General features: G+C 36.9%; 1 protein-coding gene across 4 annotated transcripts; it reads left to right on the plus strand.

The window, feature by feature from the left end:
* Positions 1–4,079: 4,079 nt before the first annotated feature.
* LOC127844298 (UPF0489 protein C5orf22 homolog) lies at positions 4,080–19,400 on the plus strand. 4 transcript variants are annotated; one of them, XM_052374396.1, is made up of 8 exons: positions 4,126–4,292; positions 8,238–8,344; positions 9,929–10,074; positions 11,029–11,178; positions 12,015–12,621; positions 14,188–14,291; positions 15,403–15,612; positions 17,561–19,400. In XM_052374396.1, exons 3-8 carry the CDS (start codon positions 10,016–10,018, stop codon positions 17,697–17,699), a joined length of 1,269 nt encoding a protein of 422 aa, XP_052230356.1. In that variant the 5' UTR covers positions 4,126–4,292; positions 8,238–8,344; positions 9,929–10,015; the 3' UTR covers positions 17,700–19,400. The 4 variants fall into 4 exon arrangements, with proteins under 4 accessions (XP_052230355.1, XP_052230356.1, XP_052230354.1 ...); XM_052374395.1 differs by lacking the exon at positions 8,238–8,344 and having other exon boundaries at positions 4,080–4,292; XM_052374394.1 differs by lacking the exons at positions 4,126–4,292; positions 8,238–8,344 and adding an exon at positions 4,531–4,663.
* Positions 19,401–19,527: the final 127 nt, after the last annotated feature.

The raw sequence follows: 19,527 nt of genomic DNA on the forward strand, positions 1-19,527 counted from the left end.
ATAAAAGATGTTCCATTCCTTTAACCCCCCTCGACGCTCAAACATGGTGTTTGTTTTTCGTGTAACGTTTTAAACATATGGCTATTAATTGTACTTTGTTCTTCCTGTGTGTACTCTAAAAATCTGATATTGTACTTTGTTCATCCTGCGTGTAATTAAAAAAAAAAACTGCGTAGAGGTGTTTACCATCATGAGACAATGCGTCATGCACAAGAGTCGGGACTTTGCATCAGGGTCAATAACAGTCATAACTCTCATGTGCTATGAAGTCAGATGTGTGTGCCGGCTTTGTCACTTTGTTACCTAAATCATCGACAACATGCCAGGACATTAATGTGTCGTATTTGAATATTGTTATTGAAATGCGACATGCGATTGTTTAATTTCGCATGTTGCATACAATTATAATGAATACGCGCATACAAGTACATGTACATCAAAAAACAAAACAAAACAGAATTAGTAAATATTGTGGAAGTCTGGCATACACTCCATCGGCTGCATTTTTTTGTCCCTATGTAAAATGTCACATGTATGAAGAAGTCCATATAAACCCAGTCTTTGATAATTTTTTGCTATGGGGGCTCTCAGCAAACCTTTGGGTAAGAAAGCTGAGAGTTGAATTATTGCAACTAATGTTTAAAGGACAGTTTTGTTTTTTAAAGTTAAATGTAAACAAACAGATACATGTTTAGTGCATACAAATGAACAGACTGCATCAACATTTAAGCACATTATAACAGCACTATGCGTAATGTATAGTATTTCGATGAATATATTCGAGCATGTACATATATGGTTTAAGTTTAGAAAACAATATATATGCATACATTTGATATTTCGTTTGATATGAATTAATAAACGTCTGCTAGCTTGCTTTATGTCTATGTATCGTCAAACGCTGATAGGCTTGAAATAAAGATATACAGATGCAGACGTTGTGTGCGGAATGAAGAGTGTTTAGGATAGATTTCAACAGGAAAAAGCCAACTAGATCCATTAGCCTAATTGACATGAACTCAAAATTTTACTGGATGTTAACAATCTTGTTAAAAGCGAGAATTCGACTTCGCTTCGCAATAATTGCTTCGATTTAGCAAATTTCTATGACAATAGATAAAATGCGGAGAACAGTTCAACGAAATTCGGGCCTGTAAAATGTTACTTAACTACGTCTCTGCTTACTACGAGAGTTGATGCCCTACCATCGACACCTTCGGAACTTATTTCTTTCATTGTGTCGTATGGTGATATCTTTCCCAATTTGCGTATTGCGTATTTTACTGTATTATCTTTATACCAGAGAACTAAATTTTAAAACAATATGGAACAGAGAAACATTTAAAAGTGTAACACTCCACTTATTCACAAGTCAAACCATGGGCATTCTTTCCAATTATACTGTCTGCATGTCTTTAACGGCACCGAAACGTGTTGAGTGTAAAACTTACTTAAAGTCGATCTATTACACTAATTGTTCTAGCAAGTGCATCAATAACATGAAATAAATATTTCTACACTTAACCGAGGCAAATGTGTTGATTATTTCATCGATCAAAACATTCGTTTCTCTGTGAATGTGTAGTAGTCCTAAATCAGACAGCCCTTTCACCAGACATGGTGCTTCTCATGAACGATTTGATACGTCGCATAGAACTGAAGGAACGCTCACACAAGGCTGAGGTAGCTTGCATTGTGAGCAGTATTGCTAGTACACGGTGTATAGCCGGGTATGCTTTCTTTGGTGTAACATCCAGAGTATCGATAAGAGTGCCTGGCTTCTGAATGTTGTGTTCCACTGTACCTTCCAGAGCCGAACTTTGCCCGCAAATGCATCTCTAGTCGAGTCTATGTCGCTTTCATACCTCGTGTAGATTTGATTCATTTGTTCATCATTCAGGTTATCCAACAACGAAAGTTTTTGTTCGGCATCAAGTGACCGAACCGACCCGGATTTAGTCAATGGATCGGGATACGGGGGCATATGCTCCATTTTAAATTTCCGCGGTCAAAAACATCATTCGGAATGTTTCTTATAAATCCAACGATAATCGATTACAACTTACTGTAGTGTTGAAAGGGAGACAAGTAGATCTACAAGTAGTCCTATGAAAACTTGTAACAGCAAGTCACGTGAAAAGAAGCGAGCTAGAAACTATGCACATAGAAAGAAGTAGAGTTGATACTGTAATTGGAAGATTTGTACTTTGAACACGACCAGAATCCATTGTCTGAAGATAATGTCAATATGAAATTCAGATTTCTAACACCTCACCCCCTCGGGGTCAACATTTTAATGCGTTTTTCGAGGTTGAAGCATTTTTATTTTTTCATGTCTAAATATTTGTTTAGGCCCGGGTCTGCTGTGCCTAATAGCAGCTACGCCCCTGGTATCAATAGCCAGTTGCGAGCGTTCCTTCAGCAAGCTGATGCCCATTCTAAGGGCATCAATTGGACAATATCGCCTCTGTGAGATTGCACTTTAAGAAGGAAATGGTTGCAAAAAGGACTTTGATGCTATCATTGAAAAATGTTAGGGCATGAAGGCGAGACAAATCAATTTAGTATGTGGAATATTTTGGAATTCACGCATAAGGTGGCTGTTGATTTACACATGTAGATTAACCGTTAGCCTAACATAATTTTTTGTTGTAGTTGTAGGAGTTTACATTTAATTTTCTCCAAATTGTCTTCCTATGGTGTGTTTTGCTCACCTGCGCACAAAATGATGAGCTTTTGTGATCGCCTTTTGTCCGTCGTGCGTCGTCAACATTTGTCTGGTTTGGCGATAGTGTTATTATGTAATAATGAGTATCGACTAAGTAATATGCTTATATTTTCCCCTGTTTTTTTTTCGGCGTAAGCTGTATTAAGCCAGCTTTTCACCTTACCTGACCTTTGTAAGTGTCGAATAAAATTCAAATAAAATTTCCCGCGGCTAGGTACGAATGAATACACTTCATTTATTCCATTGGCTGATTTGAGTATACCACCAGAACATTGGAAACATATCCGCGTCTTTGTAACACTGTTTTACTGCATGAAACAATTTTATTTCTAATGAAAAGGCTTAATAGATAGAACAGTTTTACACTCAATTTTCGACATCAATACAGTTTGTGCGTGCACCTTTTATTTTCAGAGAATTACCTTCGCAACGCGTTTATACTTAAAGGCTATGTTCTCATATTTAGTACTTACTTACATATTCTTGTCAACATGTTAACATGTAAAAGTATAAAGAGCAGTGGAAGCGAGGCCCCACTTTAATACATTGCATTTCAACCCGCGAGGTATCGGGTCAATACGCGGCCAGTGTATGAATGTCAGAGTTTATATACAGGTCATCACCGGAGTTCGCGGCCAGTAAAATAATAGTTATTTAATAAATACGCTATCCGTGAACTAGGTGACCTGGAATTTTCTTTAGACCAGAAATATGTAGATTCGTAATGTGTTTTCAACAATACAATGATAAATATTATTTTTGATTAATTTAACAATAATTATTCCACCATATTGACCAATGTATTAAGCATGAGCGCGATGATTAACGATAATGTTAATAATCGAATCAAATAGCAATGCCCGACAAACCACTTAAACAGGTTTGTTCGAAGAACGCGCCTATAAATACGGATACTTCTCGTGTGGCCGGTTGACTAATATGTTTTAATTTCACCTCCATTCTTCTTTTGGTTTTCTGTTTTGTATCTATATGTTTATGACCAGCAATATGTAATAATGTAAAATAAGCCGCGAAAACTCCGCGTAACATCCCGTACTGCGTGTGATGCAGCTAAGAACTGCACAGAAAAAAGACATTCTCTATCCTTGATCTCATTCATTGAACTATCAACGCCGTATATCTTTTTTAAAGATATTTCTTGTTTCAATGGCACCAAATACTGTACCACTATGTTTCACGGAGAGGGGAGGGGCGAACAATTTATACATTTAACCGAGCGCCGAATACTGTCGCTACGCCTCTGGCAAAGTGGGTGTGTTAGCAAATACAAACAATACGTACGGTTATTTTATATGGAACCGGTTTGTACAATTGATTGGGACCGGATCTCAGAATGACGGGTTTTACTTTTTTTTCATCGGTTTGAAGTCGCGACAATCAAATGCATGTTTCAAAGATGGCTGCGCCGGTCGGTCGAACAACACGAATAATCGGGAAATGATTTTAATTATGTCGTTATTACAGTGAATCGTTAGTTGTAAGAATGGTATCACTTAAAAAATACAAAGTGCTTCCAGTGATAGTAGAAGAAGACCATCATGAGGTAGATACCTGACTAAATTATTATGTTTAGCATGTTCATCCGTTGTATCGACCCTCTTATTACTCATAACGGGTTTAGCGGGTTTAAAGTTAATAATTAATACATTGATTTTGTATTTGTTTTGTTGATTATCATGTAAGCTGTCAATTCGAGGTGAAAGACCGAACAAAAATATAAACGGTATCGGTTTACATTAACCGGACTTACCTCCCTCTGCTGCTCCATGTCATTCGAGCGCTGTCTCATTGTATCGCCACTCGTGATTGGTTGCTATTTATTATTGGAAAGGGCAAGAGTTCATGCTACAATTCAGTTCGCAAAGTGAAGTACAACTTCTGAACGTAACAGGGGCAACGAAAAAGTTAAAAGAAGTAACTCGGTTTAGGATATCAAGTAGTTTTTTTAAGTATATATAATCAATTTGTAACAGAAAGCGTATTCAAACATAAAATACGCAATTCAATACACAATTGTAACCAATAACAAATGAACAATTAAACCAACAATTAACTATTTAAGTCAATGTTTTCCAACGGTAAAGGTTAATTTCACAAATCGTCTTGACATTTTGGACAAAAGAATTGACTATTCCGCCTCACGACCCGAACTGAAGTGCAGAATGCAAGATGCACCCAACCATCGCACTTGTCGCACTGGGCCCAATTTACAATCTTCAGACAAGGTTGATTGCGTAGTGTAGGCGGTGTGATCTGGTTGCACATACAGCACGGAATGTCATCGTCCAATTCTTCATCTGAGTCAGACAGATCATGAAATTCATTTCGAATGGGATTTATCCCACTTGTTGATGGCATCTGAATTTCACGAGTTTGTATGGCATTCAAGGTGTCTTGGCTTTCATTATTTTTTTTCAATTTCTTGTCCCGATGTTTTTGATATTGTTTAAGTTCCGAATGAAACACGTCATTTGTTATTTCTTTTCCACCAGATGACGGCTTCTTCACCGTCCCATCCTTTTGTTCATCTTTCTTCATGCGACATGAACATTTACACATCGGACATGCTTTGTTGATAGAACAAAGGTCCTGCGATGTTTTGATGTGTTGTTCCATGAACAGCTTCACTGCTTCTTCTCCGCCTTTTAAAGCCTTCACTTTTCCGATTGGGTCCTTTTCGCGAAAGCTTTCACAAGGGAATAGTTTTTGTTTTGGCACAACATCATTTGCATAGGGGAAAATGCCCGACTTTCGGAAAGCCGACTGTATGTTTGCGGGTGTCATTGACTTTAGGTAGGCTTTACTAGCTAGTGCGCAAAGTTCATACCTAGTAATTTGCTGCCCCATGTTTTTTGTCAAAAACGATGCGCATTCCGCATTGTAGTACGTTTTGAAGGGTCCAAAAACGCCTACATCCAACGGCTGGAGAAGATGGGAGGTATGAGCAGGTAGCACAAACAGAACTACGTTATGGTTCTTGGCCCATTCAATGGTGTCTATCGAAACATGTGAAGCATGTCCGTCGTAAATCAACAATGCATGTTGATTGGGATTGGCGTTCATGTTGCCGACGTGTGGAAGAAAGTGGTTTTGGAGAAATTCCTTAAATATCGTTCCATTTATCCAGCCGGATTCGGACATTGTGCAGTATGCTCCCGCTGATGCGCCGCTCATTAATGCAGGATCGAATCGCTTCCCCTTGAATATGAAGAACGGCGGGAGTGCATTTCCAATGGCATTTGCGCATCCAATTATGGTCGTTGTGGTGGAACGTGGTGAAGTTATGGTCTGTGCTTTGACACCAACGGGAGCAATAATGTTTGGAGGTCTGTGTTCTGGGGTTATGCCGGTTTCGTCCATATTGAAGATTAAGTGTGGTTTGTCTAGGAGATTGTACGTTGTCAATGTGTTGAGTAGATTTTTAAAGTAGATGTCAACAGCTTGCGGCGTTGCTGACTTGGCCCGTGTACTCTCCAGCCTCTTAGCAGAAAGCGAAGCGATTTGGTGTTCCCATCTGTGAAGAAATCCGTAAAGCCAATTGTTGCTCATTGGTTTGTTGTTCTTTTTTCTTCCAAACGAGAAGACCAGGTCGCCTGCCAGTGTTTTTAGCCTCTCATTGGTGAGTCCGTACCCAAGCTGCGCTAGTGTTTCCACGTAATCAACAAGTACCCGCTCCTCATCGAGACTCAAAATAGGGGCCCCGCCAACTACTGCTTTATCGTGATTCACATGGCCAGACACCCTATCTCTAAGCGTTGTACGGGGAACACCAAACATTCTGGCTGCCGTTTTAACTTTAACGCCTTTCTCGTGGACTGCTTTATACGCGAGGTTCAATGACTCGATATCATATTGACGCCTCTTTATTTTATTTATTAAAAACCTATTGGGCTTTTCCTGAAAGGAAAATTTTATCTTTAAAATGTGTATTTTGTATTCACTCACTCACGCGCCTAGTCACTCACTCACTCACTCGCCCAGTCACTCACTCACTCGCCCAGTCACTCACTCACTCGCCCAGTCACTCACTCACTCGCCCAGTCACTCACTCACTCGCCCAGTCACTCACTCACTCGCCCAGTCACTCACTCACTCGCCCAGTCACTCACTCAATCGCCTAGTCACTCACTCACTCGCCCAGTCACTCACTCACTCGCCCAGTCACTCACTCAATCGCCAAGTCACTCACTCACTGGCCCAGTCACTCACTCACTCGTCCAGTCACTCACTCACTCGCCCAGACACTCACTCAATCGCCCAGTCGCTCCCTAACTCACACAAGTTTAGTCACTAACCCTACTCATGCACACACTTTTCTCAAAAACAATTTAGATATTTTTGGATTTATGGTCACGTCATAATAAATGAGAGTAAAATTACAAAGGCAATTTGCGCGTTAATTTTTGGACGTGAATGTGGTGTATTTGAAGCGGTAGATTACAGCTACTGAACTATCGTATACATAAAGCATCTGCATGCGGTGAACAGGCAATGTCAAGGTTAGCCTAGGATGCAAAAAGATTCGCAGAAGTAGACGGTAAATATTGGGAATTAAAACATTTTAGAGTGATAATTGCGAAATATTTTTTGAAACTCCAGTGTTTTTAATACGATTAAATGTGTTATACCTGTTTTTTACGCATGATTTCAATGTTGAAAGGCAAAATACGTCTGCTTGCAATAAACGAACCGTATTCGGACAACTTCGGATAAGCGCGAGCCTTGATTCTTATCGATTTTCATTACGTGACGATACGATGAGGAGGGGCGATACGATGAGAGAAAGTGATACTTTATTTGACTACTATTCGGATATAAGAGCATTCGAATGTTTGGTAAACTTGGCGAAATCCACCGAGTTTTAAGTTACTTATATTTGACCTTTGACCTTGAATGATGACCTTGACCTTTTACCACTCACAATGTGCAGCTCCATGAGATACAAATGCATGCCAAATATCAAGCTGCTATCTTCAATACTGCAAAAGTATACATTAAATGAGTGATTTTGACCCATATATTTGACCTTGAAGGATGACCTTGACCTTTTACCACTCAAAATGTGCAGCTCTATGAGATACACATGCATGCCAATTATGAAGTTGCTATCTTCAATATTGCAAAATTTATTGCAAATGTTAAAGTTTGCACAAACAAACACACAAACCAACAATCAAACAAACCAACAGACAGGGCCAGGGGTTTTTATCTGATTTTGGGGAATGGCCCTGGCCTTTTTTGAGGGGAAAAAAAATCGCGCAAATGCCTGATTTGGGGGAAAAAAATCACGCGAAACGCCGGATTTTGGGGAACATGAGAAAAGTCTTAAATAATCAATTTAACATATTTTGCTGTTTTTTTTAAACAAATTCAAGGCAACAGATAATTTAATTATGCAATATGTTATATTTTCTACACTGGATAAGGTTAACTTATGTATTAAAAGTTAAAAAAAAAAAAAAAAATTTTTTTTTTTTTTTTTTTTTAGGGGAAAAAAAAGAAGTCTGGGGGAAAATTTACCTGCTGAAGGGAAAAAAAATTTGAGGGGAAAGGGCCGTTTTTCGGCAGGTCCCAAAGAAGGAAAAAAGCCCTGAGGTAAAAAACAATATGTCCCCCACTATAGTGGTGGGGGACATAAAAACTTTTTCGTGAAAAGTTGATGTGTTTAAAACTTGGATTTATCTGATTATTCTGTGAGCACACGGCATCAAATAGGATGATTTAATTTGAGCATAAAGGATCAATTTATGATCTGTTAGTGTTTATTTATTCCAGAAAATATTTCATGTTGCTCATTTAACCCATTAAAGTGCTGCCTGGATTCCAGGTTGAAGCCTTAACATGAAAAATCTTGTTACCAGTTTTAACTCCCAGTTTGCAACCAAATTCGGACTATTTGATGTACAACATTTTCTTTTAAATTGGTCGTTTATAAGATCAGCTGTTTTGATCACATGCAAGTTCAGCCTTATCTCAAATTTATTTCGAATTTATTTAGGTTAAACTTATTGCAGGGTTCACCAAAACCGTCGGTCCGCCGGTCCTGACCGGCAAATTTTTCTAAGGACTGACAAGTGATTTAAGATAATCGGTCCGACTGACCGACACAATCGGATGAAAAATGGTTTCAAAAAGATCACTCAAAGTGTATAATATGCTATTGGATTAATAGAAGGTAAATGCTTTTTGTTCAACTTCTGTCAAAATCCTTTTTTCTTACCTTCATTTTGATGTTTTGATGTTTAAAGTTGGATTAGAATTGACTATCACATGCGTGTTCAAAATCAACGGTCTTTGTTAAAAAAAGCAACCGAGTGCGTCCGCCATTTTATTTGTTCCATTTAATTTCTCCACAACAAAAACAGCATGAAAACTTGTTTCAACAGGCATTTGTGAGCATTTCTGTTAAATAGTTTCATTATTATATTGTTCTGGGAAGCATATATTTTAATTTACACACCAACAATTTCTAAAATCAAAATTAGATTTTTCACCCGTTGTACTATATTTCGGATATTTTAAAATTCGGACATAGGGATATTTATGTTTTGATTTGTTGTTTATAGTTTGTAGCAATATATTTTGTGTTATTTCAGACAACAAGAATGGATGGTGGTAATTATCATGGGCCTTTCTATCAAGAAATAGGTGTGAAAGACATTCATTTTATTGAACCTGGAAATCAACCACCTCAGCTAAGAGAAACTATTTTAACAATAGGTGTTGTTTTAGAACTTGTGCAATCGGCTAATAAACAGAAATTGAAGTCATCCAAAGTAGTGTGAATGGGTGTGTGCAATTAAGTCAAACTTGATTGGATGTCAACCTAACTTTTCAAGAACACGGATTCGTAGAGCTGTGCAGGCTAAAAAACAGTTTGACAAAAAGAAGTCTAAAAAGAATACCTTTGGTTTATATGTGGTTTATTATTAATATAATAATTGTTTAATTATATCGACTTTGGACATGTTTTTATTGTATTTTAATGTGATCAAAACCAATAAACATCAAAAAGGTACTCTCTTTTGTTGTGTTTTGCTGTTATAGTTTAGTCCGACAGTGGGACTGACAGAAACTGATTCGGACTGACAAAAATTTCAAGTCTGTCAGTCCGAATGACTGACAGATTTTTCAAGTTTTGGCGAACCCTGTTATTGTTTCTTAATGCTTTAATTCCAGGTTCTACCACATATTTACCGAGCTATTGGTTCCAAGCATCTACCTCTGAATGGCATTACTCTAGTGCACTTTGACTCGCACCCTGATATGCTGATTCCAATTGATATGCCTGCAGATATAGTATTTTCCATAGAGAAATTATATGAGTAAGTAAATCACAAAATGGGACTGATTTGACCAGTCAGTTATGATGTCATGTAAACATTATGTTGTATAAAATCCATTGAAAAAGTTTTTTAGATAAAAGCAGATGTATAAAATTTTGCATTTTACAGGAATGCCTAATCTTTTATAATAATAAATGAAACAACCATATTGTTTTATGGCTTTTTGGGAATATAAAATAACCCACCCACCCCCAAAATGCGTCATTTTAGTTACTTAAGATTTGAGAAATATAGTATTGCTTGATAAATAAATTTCAAATAATTATTTTTAAAACATACATGATACAGAAAATGCAGTTAAATCAGTTAAATTTATACTCTTTAATTCGGTACTTTCATTCATCTAAAAGCCACAACATTGATCAAATTTTTTAGGGTATTTTTGCCATTCCAAAATAACGGAACACCGTTATAAATTTTGCCAAAAATCCCTATAGTTAAAGTGATATTATGGGCATCAAACAGTTTATAGGTGTCTATCGCAACAGTTGTTTATTTTTGGTGTTTTCACTTCATATGCACTTATATTTGTAAATGCAGCATCAACATACTAAAACAATATCCCGGAAAGAAAAAAAAATATATAATGCATTTAAATATCAACCGTACTTTTGTTTGACGACTGATCATGCATGTACGATGTGAACCTAAATTTAGTTTTAGTGCAGATTCGTTCATTCGACACAAAAACACAATTTTGTTTTACGGATCATTTTGGCTTAGAGGACTGGGTAAGTCATGTAAAATATTGTATATAAAATAAATTTTGAATAAACAACTGGTAGCAAGATGAGTTGCAGATAATTGGTCAGTAACCACATTTTAACTAACTCTTTTGACCTGTTAATTCTTTTCAGCTCAATTCAGCAGTGAAAAATGCCCATAATATCACTTGAACTTGTTTTTATTTAATCTTCAACTTTTACATTTTAGGTCCCTGAGCATTGAGAATTGGATACTGCCAGCTGTGTATGCCGGTCACATTAGTAAACTTGTTTGGGTGAAACCACCGTGGTGCTCCCAGATGCTGGATCAGACCACACGCTTCCTGGTTGGCAAGTGCAAGAAGACTGGCTGTATCAGGTTTGTTTTTACATATGAGTCGCGTTCTGACAAAACTGGGCTTAATGCATGTGCGCAAAGTGTCCTCCAAGATAAGCGGAAAGTGACATCCCTGATTAGCCTGTGCGGACTGCACAGTCTTATCTGAGATGACACTTTACGCACATGCATTATGCCCCGTTTTCTCAGAACAAGACTCATATGTTTAATGCTAACAAAATAATGTGATAAATCCTACAAATGTCCAGATCCAAAGCCGCTATGGTCGTGTGAAGAGCTCACCAATATAAACCTTACACTGACCTTCTTGTGTGGTGTAAATTGAAGCATGCTTTCAAAATTTCTGTAGTGTTTAACCCATTTATGCCAAGCAGACTCTCCCATCCTTCTAAATTGGATCAATTAATTTCAAAAATTAGGGATCTCTAGTATATTTACTTCTATATTTAGAATATTTCTTACAGAAATTCGTTAAAGCAAACAGCGCACACCCTGATGAGATGCCGCATCATGCGGAGTCTCATCTGGGTCTACGCTGTTTGCCAAGACCTTTTTCTAGACGCTAGGCATAAATGGGTTAATAGAAGCAAATCCAGATTAACTTAGTTGGGGACTATTTACCCTTATGATCATTATCATTGTGTTATCCCCCGCCAAAGGCGGACGGATATAGTTTTGCCGTTGTCCGTGAGTCCATCTGTCTGTCTGTCACAAACATTTTAGGGCTATATCTCATACTATATAAGATGTCAACATGAAATGTCATAGGTGTATAGATATAAATGCGGAGAAGGAGGGGCGTATCAACTCAACGGATTTGCTTGTTCCCATGTTAATTATGTGATATTTTTATCTAGAACCACCTGCACAGAAAGCTACTACATCAGTGAAACTCTCTATGTACCAGAGAGTCAGTTGGAAAACGCCAAGACTTTGAATTTCACTGTTGTTACATGCACTCCAAAAAATTGGGATTCCTTGGTGTCAAATTTAACAAGTGATCCAAAACTGGAACAGAATGATTTGAAAGAAATTGAAAATAATGCAACCAACATTGAAAATGCTGTGAAATTGCAAGAAGAATCAATTCTCTCTGCAGATGAGAAACTAGACCATGAATGTAGTGTGAACACTTTTGTTGAAACAGAAAATATACAGAACAATTCACAACATCTTTCAGAGACGAATGACTTGGAAGCAGATGGTTTTTGCAAAGTCAAAAAACAAAAACTAGAACACAGTGCCTTGAAAGCTAACCAGACTGATGAAGGTGGAAAGGACAAAGACTTGAAGTTATTAACAGCAAATATTTGTGAGATTATAGGCAAAGAATCCTATGTTCTAGATATTGATTTGGATTTTTTCTCCACAATGAATCCATTCAAAAACATGTATGGGGAGGAGGAGTACAAAATGTTACAGGAGCTGTACAAATTTCAAAGGCCAGAATCATTATCAGAAAAGGTATTCCTTATTCATGTTTTTTATTATGCCCCCCGTAGGGTGGCATATAGCAGTTGAACTGTCCGTTAGTCAGTATGTCAGTCTGTCCGTCCGTCCGAAAAAAACACTTTAACATTGGCCATAACTTTTGCAATATTGAAGATAGCAACTTGATATTTGGCATGCATGTGTATCTCATACAGCTGCACATTTTGAGTGGTGGAAGTTCAAGGTCAAGGTCATCCTTCAAGGTCAAAGGTCAAAAATAAAATAAAAATCAAAGCGGCGCAATAGGGGGCATTGTATTTCTGACGAACACATCTCTTGTTTAAACCTAAATTATTGAATTCAGACTTGAGTAATTATTATTATTTAATTATATCTCAAATGATCTTTCCGTGTTCAATTTTCATTTAACCATTCCTGCATATTTGTGAATATGCCATGACTTTATAGCATTATGTATCTTGACCTTGAGGCTATAATTATACTGCTCACAAAGTGCTTCTGGTAAACTATTGTTGTCACACTACCATGTGTTGTCGTGTGTCAGCAATTTTTACATAGTTATTGCACAAGAGGCCACATTTTTCAGCCTATAACAAATTTGTTCAGAATGGGTATCTAAAAAATGTCTAGGTGGAGTTTCAATGCTAGGTCTAAAGGTCAAATGTTTATAAAAAACAACTTATTACCACTATATAGACTACATTAATGCCTTAATCTTGATGAAACTTGGTTTTAATGTTTATATTGACAATACCTAGGCAAAGTTACAGATCTGTAGACATCCCTCTTCTCTGGGTGCAATATTTATTAACCCTTTCAGTGCGGGAACCGAATTTTGAAGGCCTTTGCAAACAGTTTGGATCCAGATGAGACGCCACAGAACGTGGCGTCTCATCTGGATCCAAACTGTTTGCTATCCTGATAGTATTCTTTGAAAAAAATCGAAGAAAATGCTAATTTTAGAAATTTAGCAGACAACATATTAGGAGACGACAAATTTCCCAGCATGCAAAGGGTTAAACCTCCAAGTCAACTGCCTAATGTTTATGTTTTATGCTTGGAACATCTCATGTGCCAAAAAAACAATTAACAACGATTTTCATGTCCTAACGTTCAAGTCAGTTATAAATGCAGGCACAAAGTACAAAGTGTACCATAATGAATGAAGGGACTTTGTATGTCCACTCGAGTCCATCTTGGAAATGCATGTGAAAAAAGATTGTATTTTAATGCTAAAAGAATGATATTCTTTGTTTAAATGCCATGTTTACTTTCTTATATATATTACCAAACTATTTGAGTGGCCTGTTATAAGTCTTTTTTATGTAACAATTAATTTGTTGTCTGAGATTTCCATACATTTTGAAAACCAGAAATAAAATACTATGCAAATAAACTATGCAAATAACACAATTTGTGCTATACAATGTATATAATTGCTTGGGCTTTCCAGTAACAGTTGCATCAAATTAATGCAAGGCAGATAATTTGACAGGAGTCAAAGATTAGAAAATTGTAAAATGCATGCATCAAAAAGCAGGAATTTACTCGAATTTAAATCCCTGTTTTATGTCCAAGGACCTGGAGAGATGTGTATCAGATAGACAAAAACAGCTGAGCCAACTGAAGTCTGTTTTCACAGATCTGGCAGTACAACCTGCCGCCAATATCAACCACCCTAGGTATGATGTGTAACTCTAGGTATGATGTGTAACCCTAGGTAACACCGTATGATTCCTCATCTTAGGTTTTCTATATGTTCAGGTACATTTCTATGTTGGCGTACGACAGCTACCGGGGTAATATGGTCAGTTTGTATTAAATGCTCAACACATTGGTCTTAAGTCATAAATGCCATGTAGAATGTTGATATGTATGCAAAAAACAGTCATCACAGAGACAATTAATAACTCTAGAAGAAGTGAGATTATTAATGAAAAGAACATGCCATCATGCTATGACACAATTGTTGCAAAGTAATCCTTAAGTTTGTGATGCTTGTATGCTTCATTTTTAATTCCTTTGGGCCCTGAACAAAAATTTTGAGTGGTTGTATACATATTTTGCTGAACTAGAACATAAATCTGTTATTGATACTGGATACACAAGTGTGAAAAAAGGGTTAGTTTAAACCTAAATATTTTAGCTTGATTTCAAAGAAAGCTTAAGGCTTATTTTAAACTCTCTCAAGTCCGTTTCCTGGGACTGGAACCAATACTTGGTGTCTTATGTCCAAACAATGATCGAAACCTGACCTCCCGGTCGCTAGGCGGACATCGTCACCACTTCGCCATGGCAACCTAAAAGGGTTGTACATTCCTCTGGCTAGTGCCCATGCCCAACTATACAGGATCATCAATGTTGTTCATTAAATACAGACTTCCAAGTTCAAAGTCAGAGCTCACTCACAATTGGCCCCCTGTTCAATTATCAGATATCAGGGATTTCAATAGATTTTGAAAATCGGGAGTTAAATGACCCAGGGTCCCCTTTTTGAAGTTTTAGGGGTCAATCAACTGAAGCACATTGTGATTCTTTGTGCATACCTGTATTTGTTAAATGCCCTGAAAATGTTTCTGAATATAGATTTATGTCAAAAACTTTGCTGTTTGAACACACTTTTTATTAAATAAAACATATTATTTATTTAGCTTTTCTGTAACATTTGCATCAAAATGATGCAAGAGTGAAATGTTAGTAAATTTCCAAAATACTTGCTACAAAAACTGGAATAACACTGGGCACATGCATTAAGACCAGTTTTCCTAGAACGCGGCTTTACTACATTCTTAGATCGGCCACAATTTCTGCCCTGATGGCCTGTCTACAAGCGCGGACCCCTGGCAGTGTGGACGTCACACTGCTGCATGACGCGGGATGCACGTGTGATGACACGGAGCTCCCACATCATGTCAGTACCAACACCCAGATAGCTGTCCTGGTGGACTCCTTTCAGGAGTTGCTGTCCTACCTTCCAAAGCCGACGCTGGTTACAATTGCAAGGTGTGGTACACTTACTTTATATGGGCATTGTATGAAGAACATTATTAAATTATGTGACTTAACTTAATTATTATTAAGTTATTTTCACTTTTTTTTTTAGATGAGTTTGACCACCATTTTCAAAAAAGCTTGTTTGAGTTTCGAGTCCAACTCATTCCTGAGTTTGGAGGAATATGTGCATGTTTTTACAGCTGAGATAAGAGAATGTTTGTTAGTTGACCGGCATTCCCAATACTCAGCTGAGTTGATACTAAAATCTCATGTTCTGAGTTAAGCAAAAGAATTCAAAATTTTCTTGATAATGGGCAGTCAGGTCAGTTAAACAAGAGATTGTGTTCAAACATGGCCAATCTCCGACTAATTATACTTTGATATGGTTTCAATCCAACGCATCCAGCAAGAGACAAAAATGACTGCATGAAACTGGCTTGTATATATTTTTTTATACACCTTGTTAATCAGGATTACATGCTTGAACAAGTTCAATGTTGTCAGACCCAAAATCCATCCAATGCTATTTAGATATTCTGACTAGGGATAGAAGCAATACAGAAGTCACCTTGGACATATGGGCATGTCTGACTAGATGCAAACTTGTCCTTACAAAGTATACCCACTCTTTTTTAATTTACAAGCACGCATCGTTCCTTACTTTATGAAGTTGTGCATCTGCAAATTTTATATATATATATATTCTATGTACAAATGATAAACTCGCATATTGCTATTCTATGTACAAATGATAAATGTACATAATTATTGCTCTTTTCTTTCACTTTTGAATTTCTGTTACTATTAATTTTGTTATTAAAACTTGTAAAATATTACATGCGATGTCTGAGAGTATTTATCTCTTTTATGAAAAGCTGTAGTCCAGTGTTAGAGATTTGTTATGTTACAAGTGCAGATAAAGAATTTGGAAAGATTTACAAGTCGCACATTGTATAGATTAAAACATATTATTTGAGGATTCATGCATTCTTAAATGGCTTATTGTTAACAAAAATTAAGACACTAGTATTTTCGTTATCTACATTTCATGTTTCATTTGAAACATACATTTGAGCTTTACTCCCAGAAAAACTGGGCTTAATGCACGTGTATTTAACCCTTTCAGTGCGGGAACCGAATTTTGAAGGCCTTTGCAAACAGTTTGGATCCAGATGAGACGCCACAGAACGTGGCGTCTCATCAGGATCCAAACTGTTTGCTATTCTGATAGTATTCTTTGAAAAAAAATCGAAGAAAATGCTAATTTTAGAAATTCAGCAGAAGACATTTTAGCAGACGACAAATTACCCAGCATGCAAAGGGTTAAAGGAAGTCTCTTCTTAGCAAAAATCCATTTTAGGTGGCAATTTGTCCCTGATAAGCCTGTGTGGACTGCACCAATCATCTGGAACAACACTTTAGGCACATGCATTAACCAGCCAATCATCTGGAACAACACTTTAGGCACATGCATTAACCAGCCAATCATCTGGAACAACACTTTAGGCACATGCATTAACCAGCCAATCATCTGGAACAACACTTTAGGCACATGCATTAACCAGCCAATCATCTGGAACAACACTTTAGGCACATGCATTAACCAGCCAATCATCTGGAACAACACTTTAGGCACATGCATTAACCAGCCAATCATCTGGAACAACACTTTAGGCACATGCATTTACCAGTTTTCTCAGAGAAAGGCTCAACTTTTATTTCCCCGTCTGTTTGTTGGTTTGTTTGCATCAAACTTTAACATTCACCATAACTTTTGCAATATTGAAGATAGCAACTTGAAATTTGGCTTGCATGTGTATCTCATGGAGCTGCACATTTTGAGTGATGAAAGGTCAAGGTCATCCTTTAAGGTCAAATATATGGGAGGGAACATAGTGTTTCACAAACACATCTTGTTTTTTATAGGAAACTATTTTATGTGTTTTTCTGGTGGCAGGTCCAGCTTGGACGACTACTGTCCCGCTAACCAGGTGGACATGATTCAAGACATGGTGCTCACAGCTCTGCAGGATCTGTATCTGGAGGTACAGGTGTCACTACTGTACGAGGAGACTGAACCTGCCGTCCAGGGCTAGCTAATTACAACAAGATTATATCTGTAGGGAAAGATTTAGAATGAAATAGGAGGGTGCTTCGCTCTGCCCTTTTTTTGTCCCTCTAGTTAACACATTATATTTTTGTAATGAGACTCATTCTTGGAAAACAAGGTTTAATGCATGAGCTTAAAGTGTCATCCCAGATTAGCCTGTGCAGTGCACACAGGCTAATCAGGGACGACACTTTCCGCTTTTATGGAAGTTTTCATTAAAAGGAAGCCTCTTCTTTATGAAAATCCATGGTAGATGGAAAGTGTTCACCCTGTGCAGACTGCACAGGCTTATCTAGCACGATACTTTACGCACATGCATAAAGCCCCATTTTGCGAGACCAAATTTCACATTTGTTGCAATTTAATACTGGATTGAATACATTAAATGGTTAATAGATGGTGTTTTACATCATTATATGTCAGTGTTGAAAAAACAAATTATTTATTAAATTACACCCTTTCACTGGCATGGTTCCAAATTCATCCCTGCCCCTTTTTTGCAAGAGCCAGTTATCTTTTATGATCCTCAATGTTTCCCAATATCTAGAAGTATGCATCTCACAACTGGCATATCACTATTGCTGGACGTTTAAGTCCAATGAAAAAGCTCCTTTGTTTTGAAAAAAAAATGTTTCAAATTTTTAATGTTTTTTTGCAAAGAAACAATTATACTGAACATTCACCTTGCTCTCAAATATGCATTTAATGCATCTTTTGACAATTTAAAAACCTGAAAACTATAAAGCATTACAAAGGCGCAACAAACCTATAATTTGGAAAGTTCTGTTGTTATCATTATATTTTGAGACATTACTATGGTTGCTTATATGCATTATAAAATAAGTTAATTGTCAGCACGGATGGCCAAGTGGTTAAAGCGCTAATCTTTTACTCCAATGGTCAGTGGTTCAAGCCCAGGAGTGATTTTTTTTCCTTCCTTTCTTTCATTTTATTTTTGTTTTATACTGGAACTCCAAAGTTTGGATGTTTACATTTATCAATCTAAAGCATTTGTCAAATTTACCGGGGGTAAAACATGCCATCTGTTAAAAGGTATCTTTAAAGATACAATAATTGTTGTGAAGACCGATTCCCTAGTCTAGCTGCTATTCTTACCAATGTTGTCATGTTGATCATATTTTTACTGGGCTATATTAACCCTTTGCATGCTGGGAAATTTGTCGTCTGCTAAAATGTCGTCTGCTGAATTTCTTAAATTAGCATTTTCTTCGTTTTTTTTCAAAGAATACTATCAGAATAGCAAACAGTTTGGATCCAGATGAGACGCCACGTTCTGTGGCGTCTCATCTGGATCCAAACTGTTTGCAAAGGCCTTCACAACTCGGTTCCCGCACTGTAAGGGTTAAAATGTTTAATTTTTTGTGTTATTTCGAAACATCAATAAATATATTTAGTTTACAATAATGAATAATCTCCTCACAGATTTGAATTGTTTGTATAATTTAATTGTCAATTAATAACACAAAACAACTTCTTAATAATACAAATCATGTTTCTCAATTTCTGTGATATCAACATAGCTGTAAGAATTGAGGAGTGTAAATATGGTTAAAAGAAGAGTACAGGTTGAATAAGTCGTAGTTTATATGTGAAATGCATAACAAAATAATTTTGTATAAAGCCACTAAGATTTACTGTATGCACTAATAAACCATATCTGAAGCTGCATGTTCTACTTGTTTATACCTGTGAACGATTTGGACACCGGTCATTGCATCTCTTTCAAACATATTAAATTGTTATGAGACCATGTCTAGTGTTGCTATAGTTACATACTATGTAGTCATTGTTGA

Source organism: Dreissena polymorpha, chromosome 9 (assembly GCF_020536995.1).
Source record: "Dreissena polymorpha isolate Duluth1 chromosome 9, UMN_Dpol_1.0, whole genome shotgun sequence".
NCBI lineage: Eukaryota > Metazoa > Mollusca > Bivalvia > Myida > Dreissenidae > Dreissena > Dreissena polymorpha.